Genomic DNA, 18641 nt, shown 5'->3' on the forward strand with positions numbered 1-18641 from the left:
CGACCGGGAGATGCTGAGAATACCACGTGTTCTCAAGTTTTAAGTAGTGAACTCCGAATGGGGATACAGTTGTTCACACAGAACTGTTTGTATGTGCATGCGAAATAAATACATTCAAACGCAAACATTTTGGGGGGAAGGGCTTAAAATGCCCTAGCCGACCCTTCCACCCCATTTCCACTCATCCCACGTCTCCGATGCGAGAAAATAGAGAGTGAAAGATGAGAGAAATTAGGGAAAAAGAGGGAAGAAAAGGATGAGCTTTGAGTACTTTAGAGTTAATTAGGAGGCGGAGATTCAAGTACAATGGTAAGATGCTAAACTCTCCCTTTATTTTCGTGAAGATCTTGTAGTATATGCATATAGATATGGAATTTTCGAAGTATTATGTGTGTATGTGTGAACCGAGGTGCTTTGTATTGTATTGGATTGGATGGTAAGGGATGGACCAGAGGTAGTCTCTATGGAAATACTTGAGCTTTCTTAAAGAAAGCTCGAGTTTATATGTAGTATGGGTGTGTAATAGACTTGTAGAAGGGTAAAAAACGTGATGGATGAGTTGTATATATATATATATTGTATGAAGGATAGGTTTGAAAGAAATGGAAGAGGAAGAAGGAAAGGTTTGATTTTTAGGTTTGAAGTGTAAAGATCGTGGTTTTAGGTGTTAATGAAGGGTTAGAGAGGAAAAATGAGACATATTTGAGGTTATGGAGTGTTTGGGATGTGAGAAAACTAGGTAAAATTGAAGCTTAGGCGATGTGAATATATGCTCGCAAGCCACCCCCTTTCTTTTCTTTTTCTTTTTCTTTTTCTTTTTTTTTTTTTTTCTTTTTTTTGTTTAATTTTGAAGGTATCATATGTAAATTTTGATTATAGAATTAAGGTATTTGAGTCATTTCCAATTTTTTAACGAGATTAACCAACAAAAGAAGGTTTTTGGTAAAACAATATGTTTTATAGTATAACCTACCCAAGGAGTTGAGTAGAGGACCTTGAGGTAGATGCAATAGCATGAATTTGATATCATTGATATTGTTTCTTTAAGGACTTAGGAAGTTAATATGAACCAATTAAAAAATAATACTAAAAAAAAAAAAAAAAAAAAAAGGGACTTGGTATGAAACTTCATAAACCATGCTCAGCACTTTGTGCCTTCTTTCGGTAGTTGGTAAGGGTGCGGTGCTTCTTCTCCAACCACCAACAATCAAGGTGGCTCACCCAACCTGTATGTCAGGTTTGCAACAAGCCTGAACATACGACTTTATGTGGCTTTATCCTTTATCTTCCAAGTTTGATCCTGTTAATGTGTTTTTGCAATATCAATCTCATGTGGAATGAATTTTTTAAAGAAAAATTAAAGTACTTCAATCAGATTGGGGTGATGAGTTTCTGGCCATAAATCTAATTCTAACTACGTGGCATAGCCCATAGCGTTTCTTTCTCATATAAACATCAACAAAATGGTTTAGTGGAAAGGAAAGACAGACATCTTGTAAAAACCAGTTTATCGCTTCTAGTTCTTAGAAATTCATCCCCTCATCTAACTGTTTTCTTTGACACTGATTAGGTTGGTTGCCCTAATGCTTGACATTCAATATTTTTTTTTTTTTTTTTTTAATGTCCAAATTGATTTCATGGAGTTCTTGCTAGCAACCCACGGTGTTGGTGTCTCGTTCAAGCACCAAAGCGGAATATAGATCATTTGCAAACACCGCAACTAAGTTCACGTGACTTTAATCCCTTCTTTGGAATTTGGTATTTTTCCTTAAGGAGCCTTCTACTTTTGTGGTATGATAATATTGGTACAACCTATCTCACTGCCAATCCCATTTTTCATGCACAAATTCTCTCTCTTAAATTTCTTTCTATCGAAGATCAAATTGCTCTTCGGGACAATTTCAACGTCCATGTATTACCGTTGCAATTAAAAGGGTCTATTGAGACTTATTTGTTGGGAAAAAGTTTGAGCTTACACGTGAGAGAGAGTATCAAAATATTAATTGATAATTAAATTTACAATTTTCTATCAACTTAAGCTTTTAAAATAAACAGTAATTTAACGCCAGAGATGAGCAAAGCCAGAGATGAGCAAAGATTGATTATTTCATCATGTTTATTTGTCTTGGAATGTCTAACCATCTCAAACTAAAAAAGGCTAACACCATAACATGAATGCTTATAATGGGCAAGGACAAGTAGATGATGTTAGGAAAATGAGAACTGAATACCTTAGGTCTGTTTGGTTCAAAACTTTTTCAATATTCTAATCGAATTTTTGAATAAAACCCAGATTTAAATATTCAAATGTCAATATTCAAATGCCATGATTATTTCAATCATTATCAACATTAATTTTCATAACACCAATCATTATACACAACATTTCATACAATCCAATCATTTCCTATCATTAAAAAACATTTTTTTTTTCAATCTCAAAAATTTAACACCAATCATTATATACAACTTTTCATACAATTCAATCATTTCCAATCACTTCCTACCATTGAAAAACATTTTTTTCAATATCAAAAATTCAACACCCAAATACAAATTCAAAAAGAATCTGAATTCTATTCAACATCCAAACACATTTTCATTGCCTCAAAATCTGCAAACAAATTCAGAATATTATTCTTATTAAAAAAATTCAACACCCAAACGGATCATTAAGTTAGCAGCTTTTGCAAGCTAACTGCCCTAAACTCATCTGCCTTTCAAATTTTGTCCACCATGGCATTTTAAAGTAATGGAAGGCAAATTTTCAACACTTGAGCAAAACTCCCTTGAGCAATTTTACATAAATGTAAGCAAAATAGGTATCAGAAGTATTTCCCCATCATTCCACTGAAACTAGGTCTCCAACTATTACTGTAACAGCCAAAAATACAGTTCATATTGTAAAATTGCCCTATCTGAGCTTAATGCCTGATTCTAGATTTGAAAAGGGCACCTCACAAGGGAAAGAAAACCACTTACAATAATATATATGGCTAAAATACAAAAAAAAATGTTACAAATTCCATTTGCAACAATTGATTATGAACCTCCTTCAGAAGTAGTTACCATTGATGTCAGGTCCAATTCTTCATCCGAGTCTAACACATCTTCATAGTTATAATAGGCATTCACCTGCATTAGATTATATCACCACCAATTAAGGCGCGTTTGAAAAATACTGAATCAAAATAAAAAATAATAATAATAAAAGCAATAAATATTACTAGAAATTAGTACTGGAAATAACATAATTATTTTTATTCATTTGTTTGGTAGCAACAGTGGGATATTACTTAAAAAGAGTATATTATATTTTATACTATCCATACATAATTTTTCTATTTAATTAAATTTTTATAAAAAAAATCTTATTGATATTTTCATTTTGTTTTTTGTTTAATTATAAAATTAAATAATAATTAATTTAAATATAACATTATAAAATATTCATGTAATTAGATAATATAGATTATAGGAAAAATTGCACCGTTGGACCCTGTGGTATACCATAATTATTTTTCCCTCCCTGTGGTTTAAAAAGTTCATGGGAGGTCCTCGTGATATGCAATAATTACAAATCGATCCCTAGCGTCAAATTCTGTTAAAATTTTTAACAGATTCCGTCAAATGCCATGTCAGCGCCACGTGTCGCCAATAAGATGGCGACACGTGTCCACCGTAATAAAAAAAATATAAATTTATTAAAAAATAAATAAAAATACTTATTTTTTTATAAAAAAATTCAAAAAAAAAAAACAAAAAAAAAAAAAAGCTGAAGGGGTGGCCGCGCGCCACCCCCAGTGGCTGTAGGGGGTGGTGCGCGGCCACCCCCAATGGCCTTGGGGTGGCCGCGCGCCACCCCGGGCGGCCTCTGGGGGTGGCGCGCGGCCACCCCCTTTCCCCATTTTTGTTTTTTCTTTTTTTCTTTTTTTTTTTCTTTTTTTTGTTTTTTTTTAAAATAAGTATTTTTATTTATTTTTTAATAAATTTATATTATTTTATTAAGATTGGACATGTCAGCGCCGCGTGTCGCCAATAAGATGACGACACGTGGCGCTGACGTGGCATTTGACGGAATCTGTTAAAAATTTTAACAGAATTTGACGCCAGTCACGCCAGGGATCGATTTGTAATTATTGCATATCAGAAGGACCTCCCATGAACTTTTTAAACCATAGGGAGTGAAAAATAATTATGGTATACCACAGGAACCAACGGTGCAATTTTCCCTAGATTATATAATATACAAAAATACAGTAGATAAGAATAAGTGACATATAGAATAATAATCCACTTTTATATTTGCACTTCTATTTTTTTTTAGTCTCATTTATTTTGATTCATAATTCATCCATATTAGTTTACAAGATTTATAAATTTAAAACTTTTTTACTTCGCCTAAATAAGCTAATCCTGAGACCAAGGAATGATAACTATACCCACCTCTCAGATAAGAAATCCTTATTCATTCCACAAATCACATGAATAGCTATTCTTGCCCGACCAAGCATCCAAATGACTGAATAACTACTATGAAGGAGCAGCATTTTACTCAAGATCCTATTTTGCATAATAAAACAAAGAGAAACTATATTTACTCCCTCTACCTACCACCCTATTTGCAATGCCCCTCAATCTACTAGTGGGATTGCAATGTCCTCCCAACCTATCATTCGGATTGCAATGTTCCCTTTCTGCACTCAAAATAACAAAAATACATTTTTTTAGCTTTTTTCAGAATTTTGATTTTTTGTTTTTTCAGAACTTTTCGCTTTTATTTTTCTAAACTTTTTCCTTTTTTTTTTTGGCTTTTTTTTTAATGTCTTTAAAAAAAAAAAATTGCTTTTGCTTTTTCCAGAATTTTTTTTATCTTATGCAGAATTTATGCAGAATACTTTAGTCTTTTTTTTTGTGGCACAAGGAGGAACTACAACCCCAATGGTAGATAAAAAGACAACGCAAAAATTGAAACATTTGGAAGATATTGCAAATAGGGTGGGTGGTAGAGGAGAATAAATGTAGTTTTCCCTAAAACAAACAATTATGTCATAGACTAGCAAAAGCACCCACTTATGATGGAGCCTCCCTACTTCGATTCTCCTCCAATGTTTAGAATAATTTTGCTAAACCCAAAAATTATCTATATTTTTTCCAATCTATAAATGAGTAATACCCAATACCTGTGGTCTTGGAGCAATCCCTTCAAAGCTATGAAATTTTGGATGATCAAAATTAGGGGGTTCCAGAACAATGTACGCCCCCTTATTTTTGTACCTTTCTTCTGTTGCCTGAATTGGAATACAAGACAATCATTGAAACAGATTACCGATGATGTAGAAATTAGTATGAAAATACTTAAATTCAATATGAAAACATTCTATAACAATGTCATAAATCCATGCTTCCTTATTAGGATTCCAATCAACCCAAATGTAAAACTGGTATGAATAGGAATTGGCACCTACAACAAAAGTAATAACTTTAGAGTACGTTCAAGAAAATTAACCAATCTTAACTGATCTAACAGGCATAAGACCCAGAATTGTTCTTACCGACCCTTTTACAAATAAAAAAATTTAGAAAAATTATGTCACGACCCCCCTCGTGCTTTCGCGTTTTTTGATATTAAGACCCTAGTTTTCAATTTGATGAAATCAAAACCCGTGCTTTGAATATTTGTAAATCAAGACCTCCGTTAGTATTATTAGCACCCTGCCATGGCCGTGGCTAGGATGTGCCCAACCATGGCTAGGCTGGGTGACAATACCCAACCCCGATCACCTTTTATTTTTGTTGCTTCTTTTCTTTCTTTCTTTTTTTCTTTTTTTTTTTAAAGAAAAAGAAAAAAGAAGATGAAGAAGAAAGAAAAATTAACTGGGGCATAATTGTATTTTTCATATTTTTATGTTATCTATTTGATGGAAAATACTAATTGAGGTCTTGATTTACAAATATTCAAGATTTCATCAAATTGGAAACTGGTCTCAATGTCAAAAGGCTCGAAAGCACGAGAGAGTCGTGATATAATTTCCCAAAAATTTAATCATTCTTTCACTTATCCATTAATGAAGATAGTATACACTAAGCAGTACCAGAATCTTTCTTTTGCCATTTTGTGTGCTGTCTAGATGACAATTGTGCATACTAAGAGTGGGATATTTCCTGTCTGGCAAAGAGTTTGAGAATGGTATCTATAGCTTAGGCCAACAGTTGTGAACCTGTTATTAGACAAAGAAGTCCTCAATTACAATGATCCACTAACAATACAATACAAATTACTGCTACATACTTGTTCTGCCATTGCCTGTTTAGGGAATATAGCTATCCAAAAGAACAAAAATTCAACAAGCGTTCAGTGTTTAAACTTTTAAGAGGGAATAATAAGAACAAAAATTTAACTCAGGTCAAAATGATCCAGATGAATAGTATCTAAATCAAATATATGTGTGTGCTTGTGTATAAGAGCTCATCAAAATAAGACCATAGAACTTAAGAATGTTCAGAGTTCTGAATTTTCATTAGATTGAGCCAATCAGTGAAACTTTGAAGGTACATTCCATCATTTATGCAATAGCTGGAACAAGGTTGACTGTTCACCAAAAGTAATTATTATCATTTCTAAATAAACATGAAATCATACTATAAAGTAGTTTCCAATGCATTAAGAAAGGAATCATCCTAACTGTGTTTATAATGCATTCAAATGTTTTCATTATGAACGAGATGTTCGAGGATGCCATAACATGTGAGTGGTCAAATGCCCAGTCTAGGAAGGAGAACATCAAGAAATAACAAAAATCTGCCATTTTTTTACCAGTTAGACAACACACACCATAGCATGCAGATATTTTTGTATATATGTTCACAATGATTAATGTCTATCTTCGGTTACATTTCTGATCCTACCAAAAAATGGATATGATTGGGGAACATGAAGATAATGTTTTATTCTCTACACGTAAGCTCAACTAAGGTGTTTACAAATCCTAATCCCCTCAAAACATTTTGATGATTACACAGGAAAGATTCCTACATGGAAAACAGCAGGTATTGTACAACATATAAAATGTGTTAAGCAAATGAACATAAAAGGTTTGCTCTTTCATGAGAAGTTAAAAGATGTTAACCATATTCAAGTTATTAACGCACATGACTTATCATCAAAGGACTCAATCACTCAAGCCACCTCTCATCCTATACATGAGTCTAGTGATAAAGAGATAAGAGATGAGGAAAAACCTGGAAGGATGCCGTTCTTGTATAAAGCTAAGGCAGTCTGAATATGAACAGGGATCTTTAACTCTCTCTCTCTCTCTCTCTACCAAAATTTTCGTGCATTTTCCAGGAAAATTTGGGACCAGAAGAAGATGGAGAGGTGGTGTCATGTGGAAGCAAAGAAGTTTTTGTTCACGGTGGTCGAAGGTGCTTCAGTGGTGAGATTAGAAGAAAGGAGGAGAAATTTCTCCGGTCGGGTTTTGTTGGGTATCCAGAGCCTAGGTTGATTGATATCGACAGTGGAGTGCTTGCTGTGATTTCCAGGGGAGGACTTTGTTAGGTCTTTCAGAGAGGGGTCCAAAGTCCTCATTGTGAGAGGAAGTGGTAATGTGGCTGGTAGGTTTATTGAAGTGGCAGTTTATGCTGCAGGAGATTGCAAAGGGATCATCTGCATTCCTGAAGGTCGAGATGGGTGGGGTTGGAGTAGGTTCGTCATGGAATTGGATAAGGTCAGAGATTTCTTCAAAGCCTCAGCTAGGCAAGGAATGGCACATCCAACGCCATTTACAGAGAAGTCCCGGATTGTTGGTGATGGAGTTAACACTGGTGTTTGTACCGGTTCTCATGGCAAAGAAGATGAACCGTCATATGCGGAAGTTCTGCGCAAAGGCCTCAATTGCTTGGAGAAGGAGAGTCAGCTCCCCCAACCAGTGGTTTCTCTGAGTAAGGACCACTGTGTTCGTCCGAAGAAAGGGAAGAAACGGTTTTGACCGGTCCATTCACTGGGCAAGGACCTTAGTGAACGTTGGGGCTTAGATAAAGTGATGGGTGTCAGTCGGTTGCTTGATATGGCTGCTAAATCCCATCCTGAGACACGAGGTAAACCGGAATGTTCCAAAGTCTATGCCCATGCCTTTGCTCAGTCCAATATCTTTGCAGGATTTCAGCTGACAAGTGAAGAGGACACGTTCTCCCTCCTATCGCTCTGGCGTAGCCAGCTGGAGAAGTTGAAGGCTGACGTGGACCGAGCCCTTTGTCGTGTAAGTGAAGGGCTCCTTCTATTTGGGCCGGGCTCCAAGCCCAACAGTATTAGACGGAAGAGGAAGGATACAAAGAAGAAAATGGGAAGGCTTTGTTGGGTACCGAAAATTTCAAAGCCCAACACTAGTGTTTCGACTTCTGAGTTGGCAGTGTTTCTAGAGACGGGGTCGACGTCGGAGAAGGCTTCCGGCAATTCAGAGAGGTCTCCGGCAACCTCAGAGACAACCGATGGGGTGAGCTCCTTGGGGGGTTTCGGGAAACTAGACGCCGAAGTGATACTGGAGGTTGGAAAGGGTCCGCCTGAGTTGACGGGTTGCATTCCGGCGGTTTCAGAGATCACCGGTGGGTCGCCTTCCTCCCTTGTAGTCCCTGCACCGGTAAGCATGGTCTCCCAACCGGAACAAAGTTCTGGGGCAGACTCTTCCTTCCCTAATCCTGAGGCCAAAATCTTAGCATCAGGCGTTTTGGTCGATTTTCCAACAGACATAGATGGTGCGATGCTCTGGGTCGGGTCCTTCTGGTTCTTTGGTTGAGTCAGATCCTACTGCCTCTATCTCTTCGTTGGTGTCCGGCCCATTTATCCACAACCTTTTTTCTGGTTTGGGGTTAAGGAACGGGCTGGAATTAGTTTCGATCCTTGAGGCAGAGCCAACTCCTCCGTCCTGCTGTCCTAGTGACAAGGTCAGGGGATTTTCTGGCAAGGGGTTTCCGGAATTGCTATTGAAGATGGCTCTAGAGTACTGTCATCCCTTGGGAATTACGTCTGATGGCTCCGAAGGTCAGATTTTGACCTTGTTTGAGAATCTCATCGCCAGTCATGATAAGAAGGTACCGGGTTTCAATCCGAAATCGGGTAACAAAGGTACAAGGGAACTAAACGGATTATTCTGTTCTGTTAACTATGATGCACATAGTGGAAGCTCTTTTAGTGGTAGGTGCAAAGGGAGGGTGCACAACAGTTTATTATGAAGCCCAAAATCCTTTCTTGGAATGCTAGAAGGTCAAATGAGGGTGATAAGCGGTTAAGAGTCAAAAACTTATTGAGGTAATGGAAGACAAATATTATTTGTTTGCAATAAACTAAATTAGAGATTATTTCAACCAACACAGTGAGCAGTCTTTGGGGTTGTCCCTTTGTTGATTGGTGTCACTTAGCCTCTTGTGGTGCCTCTGGTGGTATGTTGATCATGTGGGACAAAAGGATTGTCAAGAAGATAGACGTGTTCGTGGGTGAGTTTGTTCTTGCCTGCTCCTTTAGAAGTGTTGTTGATGACTTTTCTTGGGCCTTTGCTGGGGTCTACAGTCCTAACATTGACGCCCTCAGAAGTTCTCTTTGGGATGAGTTGGTTGGCCTTTCATCTTGGTGGGAGTTGCCTTGGTGTATTGGGGGCGACTTCAATGTCACTCGCTTTCCTGCCGAAAGATCGAGAGATGTTCGCCTGATCGCCGTCATGATGGAGTTTTCAGATTTATTTTTTAGCAGGGTCTTATGGATCTTCCACTTGCAGGAAGGTCGTTTACGTGGTCTAATAATCATGAGAATCCCTCTTGGTTTCACCTTGATAGATTTCTTGTATCTCCTGATTGGGAAGTCAAGTTTCCAGGTACTTTGCATAAAAGGCTTTCTAGATTGTGTTATGATCATTTTCCGATTTTTCTTGATTGTGGAGGCATTCACTAGGGTCCCAGACCGTTCAAGTTTGAGAATATGTGGTTGAAGGCTAAAGGGTTTGTGGAAAGGGTGCGACTTTGGTGGACGTCTTACCATTTTCAAGGCTCTCCTAGTTTTATCTTCTCTCAAAAGCTTAAGGCTTTAAGAATTGATCTTAAGAGATGGAACGAACAAGAGTTTGGCAATGTGGAGGTTCGCCAAAATATGCTTATGGAAGATTTATGTGCTCTTGATAGGTTGGATGAACAACATGGTTTAGCTCCCGAAGAGAAGATTAGGAAATATGAGGCCAGAGATCTGGAGAACTCTATTCTGCAGGAAGAGATTAGTTGGAGACAGAAGTCAAGGGTTTTTTGGCTTAAAGAGGGGGATAAATGCACTAAATTTTTTCATCGAATAGCTAACTCGAACAGGAGGTCCAATGCCATAGAGTCTCTCTCAGTCAATGACTCTATTTCTTCCGATCAGCAACTTATTAGGGATCATGTTACTCATTTTTATGAGTCCCTTTTTACAGAACCTTACACTTGGAGGCCTAGGTTGGACAACCTTGCTTTCGACTCGTTGGATGCGGTTGAGGCCTCTTCCTTGGAACTTCCTTTTGAGGAAAATGAAGTCTTAGAGGTGGTTAAAGGCATGAATTGTGATAAGACCCCAGGTCCTGATGGGTTCACCTTAGCGTTCTTCCAAGATTGTTGAGATGTGATTAAGTCAGACCTCATGGGAGTATTCCAGGACTTCTATACTCCTAGCAAGTTTGTCAAAAGTCTTAACGCCACTTTTCTTGCTCTAATTCCGAAGAAGTCTAGGGCTGTGGATCATAAAGATTTTCGGCCTATTAGTCTTGTGAGTGGGGTTCACAAGATCATTGCAAAAGTTTTTGCTAATAGACTAAGAAAGGTTGTGGAAAAGATATTCTCGAAACCTCAAAATGCCTTTGTGAAAGGTAGGCAAATTCTTGATTATGTTCTTATTGCTAATGAGTGTTTAGATAGTAATATTAAATTAGGTGAACCATGGTTTATTTGCAAGCTGGATATTGAGAAGGCTTATGATCATGTTAACTGGAACTTATTATTGAATATGATGAAAAGATGTGGTTTTGGAGAGAGATGGTGTTCGTGGATAGCGCATTGTATTTTCTCGGCACGTTTCTCTATCTTGATGAATGGCACCCCTTCCAGTTTTTTCAGCAGTTCTCATGGACTTAGATAGGGTGATCCTCTGTCGCCTCTCTTGTTTGTCATTGTGATGGAAGCCCTTAGTAAGATGTTCACTGTTTCTATTCACAGGGGCTTTCTATCAGGTTTCTCAAAGGGTTTTGGTAGCAACGGGGTGTTTAATATTTCTCATCTGTTATTTGCAGACGATACTTTAGTCTTTTGCGGGGCTAATCCTGATCATCTCCGTTTTCTTCGGGTTTTATTTTTGTCTTTTGAAGCTGTTTCAAGTTTAAAGATCAATCTGGCCAAGTTAGTACTAGCCAAGTTTAAAGATAATATGGATGAATTGGCTGGCATCATGGGTTGTGGTGTTTCCTATCTACCTTTAAAGTATCTCGGTCTTCAATTGGAGGCCCCTTTTAAGGTTAAATCCATTTGGGATGATGTAGTTGGTAAGATTGAAAGACGGCTGGCTAATTGGCAGCGGATGTATCTGTCTATGGGTGGTAGAGTTACCCTTACAAAGAATACTTTATCTAATCTACCCACGTAATTCCTTTCTTTGTTACCTATTCCATCCAGTGTTGCTAGTCGTATGGAGAAGCTTCATCAAGATTTCTTGCGGGGAGGTCTAGGTGAAGAATTCAAATATCACCTGATTAGCTGGTCCACAGTTTGTTCCCCTATTTCAGAAGGTGGCTTGAGTATCAAGAATTTGAGGATCTTCAATCAGACTTTGTTAAGTGGTTGTGGCGTTATGCGCATGAGAGAGAGGCTTTGTGGAGATCAGTTATGGATGCAAAGTATGGTTATTCATGGGCTGGTTGGTGTTCCTTAGACCCCCATGGGTCTCACGGAGTAGGGCTATGGAAGAACATTAGGAAGGGGTGAAGTCCGTTTAGTAGCCATACCAGATTTATTTTGGGAAATGGATCCAGAATCAGATTCTGGGATGATGTGTAGTGCAGAGAGATGCCCCTCAAGGAAGCTTTCCCAGGATTTTATGACATAGCTTGCGACAAAAATTTGTTCGTAGCAGCTCATTTGATTCTGGAGAGCGGATCTTTTTAATGGGATGTCAGATTTATTCAAGTGGCACACGATTGGGAGGTGGACGTCTTGGCTTCTTTCTTTACCTTATTGTATTCCATCAGTCTAAATCGTGATGGGAAAGATAAGCTTTGGTGGTTTCCTTCTCGTAAAGGGAAGTTTGATGTTAGATCTTTCTATAAGACTCTTGCCTATAAGGAGACAATTCATTTCCCCTAGAAAAGTATTTGGCGTACCAAGGTTCCTTTGAAAGTGGCTTTTTTCGCTTGGGCGGCAACGATAAGAAAGATCCTACTTTGGACAATCTCAGAAAGAGGCGTGTCATTGTGATTGATAGATGTTGTATGTGCAAAAAGAATGGGGAGTCTGTGGATCTTCTTCTCCATTGTGATGTCGCTTGCGTTCTATGGAATGTCATCTTTAGCCGCTTCAGTCTATCTTGGGTTATGCCTCGTCAGGTGGTTGATCTTTTCACTTGCTGGTGAACGGATGTTCGCTCTCGAAGTGCGGTTGTGTGGAAGATGGTTCCTTGTTGCCTCTTATGGTGCTTATGGAGGGAACACAACGATAGACAGTTTGAGGACAAAAAAAGAACCATTAAGGAGCTCATTTCTTTTTTCTTTTACTCTTTGTACTCTTGGATGGCTGCATTCCTTGCCCCTTTAGTGATTAGCTTTAATGATTTTCTTGTATTGTTTTCTTCTTCTTCTTAGTTGTTGTTCTTGTATACTATCTGTGTACTTGATCGCTTTTTGTGCTTTTAATGAAATTTCTCTTACTTATCAACAAAAAAAAAAAAAAAAAAAAAAAAAAAAAAAAAAGAAAGAGATAAGAGCATGAAGAGATAGAGATAGGAAGACATTGTAATCTAACTCAAACTCAATGTATAGATGAGGAAGAGTTATGTTTCCATATGAAGACATAGAAGAGGTAGAGTTGTAGTTAATCTTATATGTTGTAAATGCTATACATATCAATCAAAGCTCACTGAGATGAGCACTGTGAATATATTATACAGCAAGGATTATTAGGTTCTTTTACAAGTAAAAGCATACAAGAAATTTATCTAGCTATAAGCATGAATTGGCAACAACAAATCCAAGATTAGAAGATCCTATAGAAACCTGAAATTGAGGGTAGTCTGGAGCGCTAAACAGAGTAATCAGCTTCCCAGACTCCACAACATGATCTACGGTGTACCCTTCATCCATTCCTCCAAAACCAGACCTCTTTTCCCTTGCATCAGGGCCTTCATGCGATCTGATGATTAGCTGGGACAGAAACAAAAAAATGATGACCCAAATATCAGTTTTACAATTTAAATGCCTGCAAATTTGAGTAACATATTACTGCACAAACAAATAAATCAACATACAAACATAAATGCGTATAAAGAAATTAAATAAATGGTTTTACTTATAAAGTTACAATACCAGCTATTATATGTTGCCCCACTTTCAAAACACAAGTTTGTTTATCATAAAGCAAGGCAGAACATGATCGACATTTGCATTTATAACCTTCAAATAAAACACCATAACCACAGAAAACCAATAAAAGGAATTGCCAATCGACTTCCAACCAACTTGCATCGACTTCTATCCCACATGGTTGAGAGTTTATTTACCTATCAAAAGAAAACTATTAAAGAGTTGTGTTGTATTGTCAAAAAGGTATATGTCCACATTGATAATTAAGAAGCTACTAAACAAGGGAAAGTATAAGTCGAGTATTACTGATGTTAACTTCTTCAATACATGTATACAAAAGAACAATATTAATGATAATAAGATATTGCAATTTGCCATTAAACAATTATAAATGGGTCAAAATACACCATACCCATGATGAGATATTACAAGACAGCCATATCAGCTTTAAGATTAATAAGAGATTTTTTATATCACCTTTAGATTGAAATTTTTGAGGAATTCTTCAGTGCAATCAGGACCCCACAATAGACCAATGCCTCGCTCTTTATTCGGAGAAAGACCAGGAGTCATTGATGGATCAGACCATAGCACATCACCAGGAATCAGATTCAAACCTTCCCATGGAGGATCAAGAACTGACCTTCGAGCCCTAGACAATTCCTCCAACGAACCAAGAGTTAAAGACTTGGGATCGGAGTTGAAACTAATTCTTCGATTCTTCTTCCCTTTTGATCTCTTTGATGGGGTCACAGTAATGCTGCGGAAAAGCCCTCCGTGAGCAGTATATACACGTCCAGCTATAATAGAGGCCAAGGGAAGCCCTTCGAAGCATCCCAAACATTTCCGATAGACATGCTTACCTTTATCTCCGTACTTCGTCAACACCTCTTTCTCAAAGCCATAAACAGAGGTGCAATACTTGGACTCGTGATTTCCACGGAGAAGATATACTCTATGTGGCATAAAGACCTAGGCAGAACATCATTCCATAGAATATAATTCAATTAAAAACTAGAGTTTTTTTTTTTTTTGATAAGTAATTAAAAACTAGAGATATACACTACCAACCAAAAAAAGCAACTTTTATCCTGCATTAAAAATATATATATATATATATATATATATATATATATATATATATTAAAATTAAAATTAAAATTAAAAATAAATAAAAAATAAAAAATAAAAAAGAACAAGAACAACAAGAAGAAGAAAGAAAGAAAGAGTAATTGCATATATTTTAGGGAAAAATGAAAAATCAGTTCTTGTGGTTACATTAATTTGCAATAAGCTCCTTGTGGTATAAAGCTCTGAGAGCTCCTTGTGACACGTCAAATCCAATTATATAACGACACATGTCACCCATAATAAAAATATATATAAAATATTAAAACTAAAAATATATATAAAATATATAAAAACTAAAAATAATAATTAAAAAAAAAAAAAAAAAGGCTAAAACAAGCCACCCCTTTTGCCCAAATAGTGGGTGGCCAAACCAGCCCCTAGCTATTTGGGGGTGGTTCGGAAACCCCCCTCTGGCTCGACCTATATGATTTTAAAGGATTTGGAGGGTAACTTTTTGTACTGCCTAGATAGGGATATTGATGGAGGAGATATATCCAGCAGTCGCAATGCCATTTAGAGTAGTAACTCCTTTGTGATAACCAAACCATTGCTACCACATAGATATCACTAGACTCAAGCTAATGGCGGACAAGGGGGGTTTACTATATCTGATTCTGTTACTAAGGCTTCCATTGAGACAGTTAAACAGGTGATGATGACAATTTGGCAAATGAAGTTCAGATTTTGGCGGCTGCAATGCCGATAGAGGACAAGGGAGGAGGAGCTCCTATATTCGATATGGTATCTCAAAATGAAAGCAATTGGGTTGATGGGGATGATGTGATAGTAGCCCCGGAAAGCGAGGAAGATGATTCCTTATCATTGGAGCCTTGGAGGGTGATCAGATTCTTGATAGCTCTTGTTCTCTTTCATTGGCAAGTGAGAGCATTAGTTTGGGCGGCGAAAAAAACCTTGGGCCTTGAGGCTTCTCTTGATGTAGGAACACAGAGTTCCATAGAAACTGGTAAGAGTTTATGCAATGTTAATATTGTTGCCAAGGCCGGCAATCTAGAGGAACCAAATGATGAGAGAGAGAGAGATCGTGAGTGATCCTGCTGTTGTAGCTGTGAGTCTTGAGGAAGAAATTGGCAACAGCTTTGGACAGGTGGCCGACCTGGGGTGGCTACCCATTTGGGGATAGTTCGGCCACCCCCCATTTGGCCGGACCTTTTCCAACTTTTTTTTTTTTAAAAAAAAAAAAAAAAAAGATGCTTTTTAGTATTAAGTTTTTTTTTTTTTTTTTTTTACATATTTATAGATTTTATATTTTATATAAATTTATATATTTTTTATTCTGGGTGACAAGTGTTGTTATATAATTGGATCTCACGTGGCACACAAGTGGAATCCGTCAACATTTTGGGCGGAAGTTGATAGTAGGGGACTTTTTTTTTTTTTTGTTGCATACCATACATACCATAGGGAGCTCTCACATTTTTATACCACAGGGAGCTTACCATATAGTCTGATTTTGCATTTTTTTTTTTCCCTATATTTAATATAAAAAAAAAAATGCAATTATTTGAGAAACGAACATAAAGAAGACATGCAAGTTAGACATTTAGCAAACAAAAAAGTAATTGCCAGAAAGCCCTACTACATAATAAGAATTGCAAGGATAGTGAATAATTGAGAACAGGGTTTGAATCAAGTTAATTGCCTTATCAAATACAAAGCCAATCATACCACTACTTAGTCATCAAATTAAGTATAATTCACTTGACAAAGTCCGAAGTATGGAACTACAATCCCTCCTATATTATGTTACCGAGTCTTTTATGCTTAAGTTTCTTTTTTTTAGAAAAAATAAAAAAATAAAAAGGAAAATCATGTACATTTATTTGTTCTACAAACCAATCCATGAGCACAAAGAATAATTCTAGCATTCACTCATTCAGCAACCTAAAGGAAATCATACAAGGAAGAAACACAAAGCAGAAAACTTCAAAAACCGTCTGAAAATAATTCTAGGATTTTTTTTTTATAAGTAAATAAAGTTTTATTAAAAGCATAAGGCGTCTTTTAAGTACACTGAAAGTATACACAAGAAAACGCCTAATAAGGCCGAGAAAAATGAACAAGAAAATCAAAAAAGCTAATCAACAAAGGTGACAAAAAGGCCACCGTCCAAAATACAACATATGAAAGAACGAGGCAACAATATCCTCCAAGGAATTCTTCATGTCTTCAAAACATCTAAGGTTTCTCTCCTTCCAAGCACACCAAAAAATACAAATGGACACCATCTTCCAAACCGCAGCACTCCTCGGCCTTCTGGCCTTCCACCAACAGGCAAATAAGTTGATAACTCTACTAGGCATAACCCAAGACATACCAAACCAAGAAAAAACAAGATTCCACAAAGTTTTGCATTTTCAGCAAGAGCAATCCAAATGTCAAAATTTTGCGAATTTTCCGAATTCGTAACGCAATTAGAATTTAGATATAGATATACCTTCCAGGCCAACAAGAGAAGAAAGGTCTCGAGGCCCCAAGCGCCTCGGTCGACATAATCGCCGTTGAAGACGAAGAAGCGATTTTCGGAGGGAAAGCCAGCGTCTTGGAGAAGAAAGAGGACATCATGATACTGGCCGTGAACGTCCCCGACCACCACCACCTCCACGGCTGCGCTCGAGTCTTCGTCGGGCTCGATTGTGAGGCAATTGGGCTCCTTGTGGAGGATCTTGGACGCGGTCAGAACCAGGCCATCGAAGGCCTGGACCGGAAGGACGGAGGGGAAATCGGACGGTGAGAGATTCTTGGAAGACCAGTCGAAGGCGGACATCAGATGGTTGATCCAGTCCAGATCCACCTTGCCGTCGGGAGGCCATGTCAGCGGTATCTGTATCGGATTTGACGGTGATGATGACGTCGATGGTAAATCTCTGCTCGCAGGAGAAGCTGCTGAGTCTGAATGTGCTGACATTTACTTCCTTTTCTTTTCTTTTTTCTTTTTTTTTATATATATTGCTCAGAATTTTGAGCTATATATATACTAAAGGATCTAAACCCTAACATGCTTTTAGTACAAATTATAAAACAAAAAAAAAAATTGAAAAAGAATTAAATTTAGTTTACGAATTTACTATTACTTTCTTTTCTTTCTTTTTTTCCTTACTTTTTAGCTTCGTGCGTGCGTTCATGACGTCTTCAGTCGGTTGGATTACAGGGGAATTTCCACTACCACGACCGGAGGCCGGAGCTGTGCACCTTCGGTCGTATTCATTCCGGAGGATGTGAAAGAAAATGGTGAAAATAGGAGTGGTAGATCTGTTTTTTAGCAAACGTTTCAAGCTCTAATCATTAAAAAATCTTTTATAATATCAATTATCTAAAGGGATTTTTAGATTTAGTCTATTTCACTAGCAATATTTTCATAACAAATCATAACTTTTTTTTAAACAAATATATATATACATATATTTTTCAAAAAATAAAATACATAACACTTCTCAAAAAATAATTAATAATTTACACTTATTTGTTGGGTGTGAAGATTGTCCATGGACGATTTTGTTATAGGTGTAGAGGAACAATTAAAAAAAAATTAAAAAAAAAAAAAGAAAGACTAATGGCCCCTAAAGGTCACTGTAGTTTTTTTTTTTTAAAAAAAAAGAAAAAAAAAAAAGAAAAGGTCACTGTAGTTAAGAGTATACAAGCGAGACGATTTTTAACCGAAAATAACCGATAACTGTTAATAACCGTTAATAACATTTTAATAAACCGATAAAATCAGAAATAACTGCAACCGGATTACTGGGTACCCGATTTGCAGTTACCAGTTATAACATTTTAATAAACCGATAACCAATTTTTTTAATTATATATATAATTTTTAACTTTATTAACTCGTTTATAATAAAAAAAAAAATAATTATGTTTGGATGTTTCACAAATATAAGAAAATTAAGATGGATGAAACTTTGAACTTTGATA

General features: G+C 36.9%; 1 protein-coding gene across 1 annotated transcript; it reads right to left on the bottom strand.

The window, feature by feature from the left end:
• Positions 1-2774: 2774 nt before the first annotated feature.
• Positions 2775-17911, bottom strand: LOC133877312 (serine/threonine-protein phosphatase 7). Its single transcript, XM_062315568.1, has 5 exons — positions 17161-17911; positions 14052-14546; positions 13269-13415; positions 5184-5291; positions 2775-3135 (listed from the first exon to the last, which is right to left on the bottom strand). Exons 1-5 carry the CDS (start codon positions 17629-17631, stop codon positions 3043-3045), a joined length of 1314 nt encoding a protein of 437 aa, XP_062171552.1. The 5' UTR covers positions 17632-17911; the 3' UTR covers positions 2775-3042.
• Between the last annotated feature and the right edge of the window lie 730 nt (positions 17912-18641).

Source organism: Alnus glutinosa, chromosome 9, assembly GCF_958979055.1.
Source record: "Alnus glutinosa chromosome 9, dhAlnGlut1.1, whole genome shotgun sequence".
Lineage (NCBI taxonomy): Eukaryota > Viridiplantae > Streptophyta > Magnoliopsida > Fagales > Betulaceae > Alnus > Alnus glutinosa.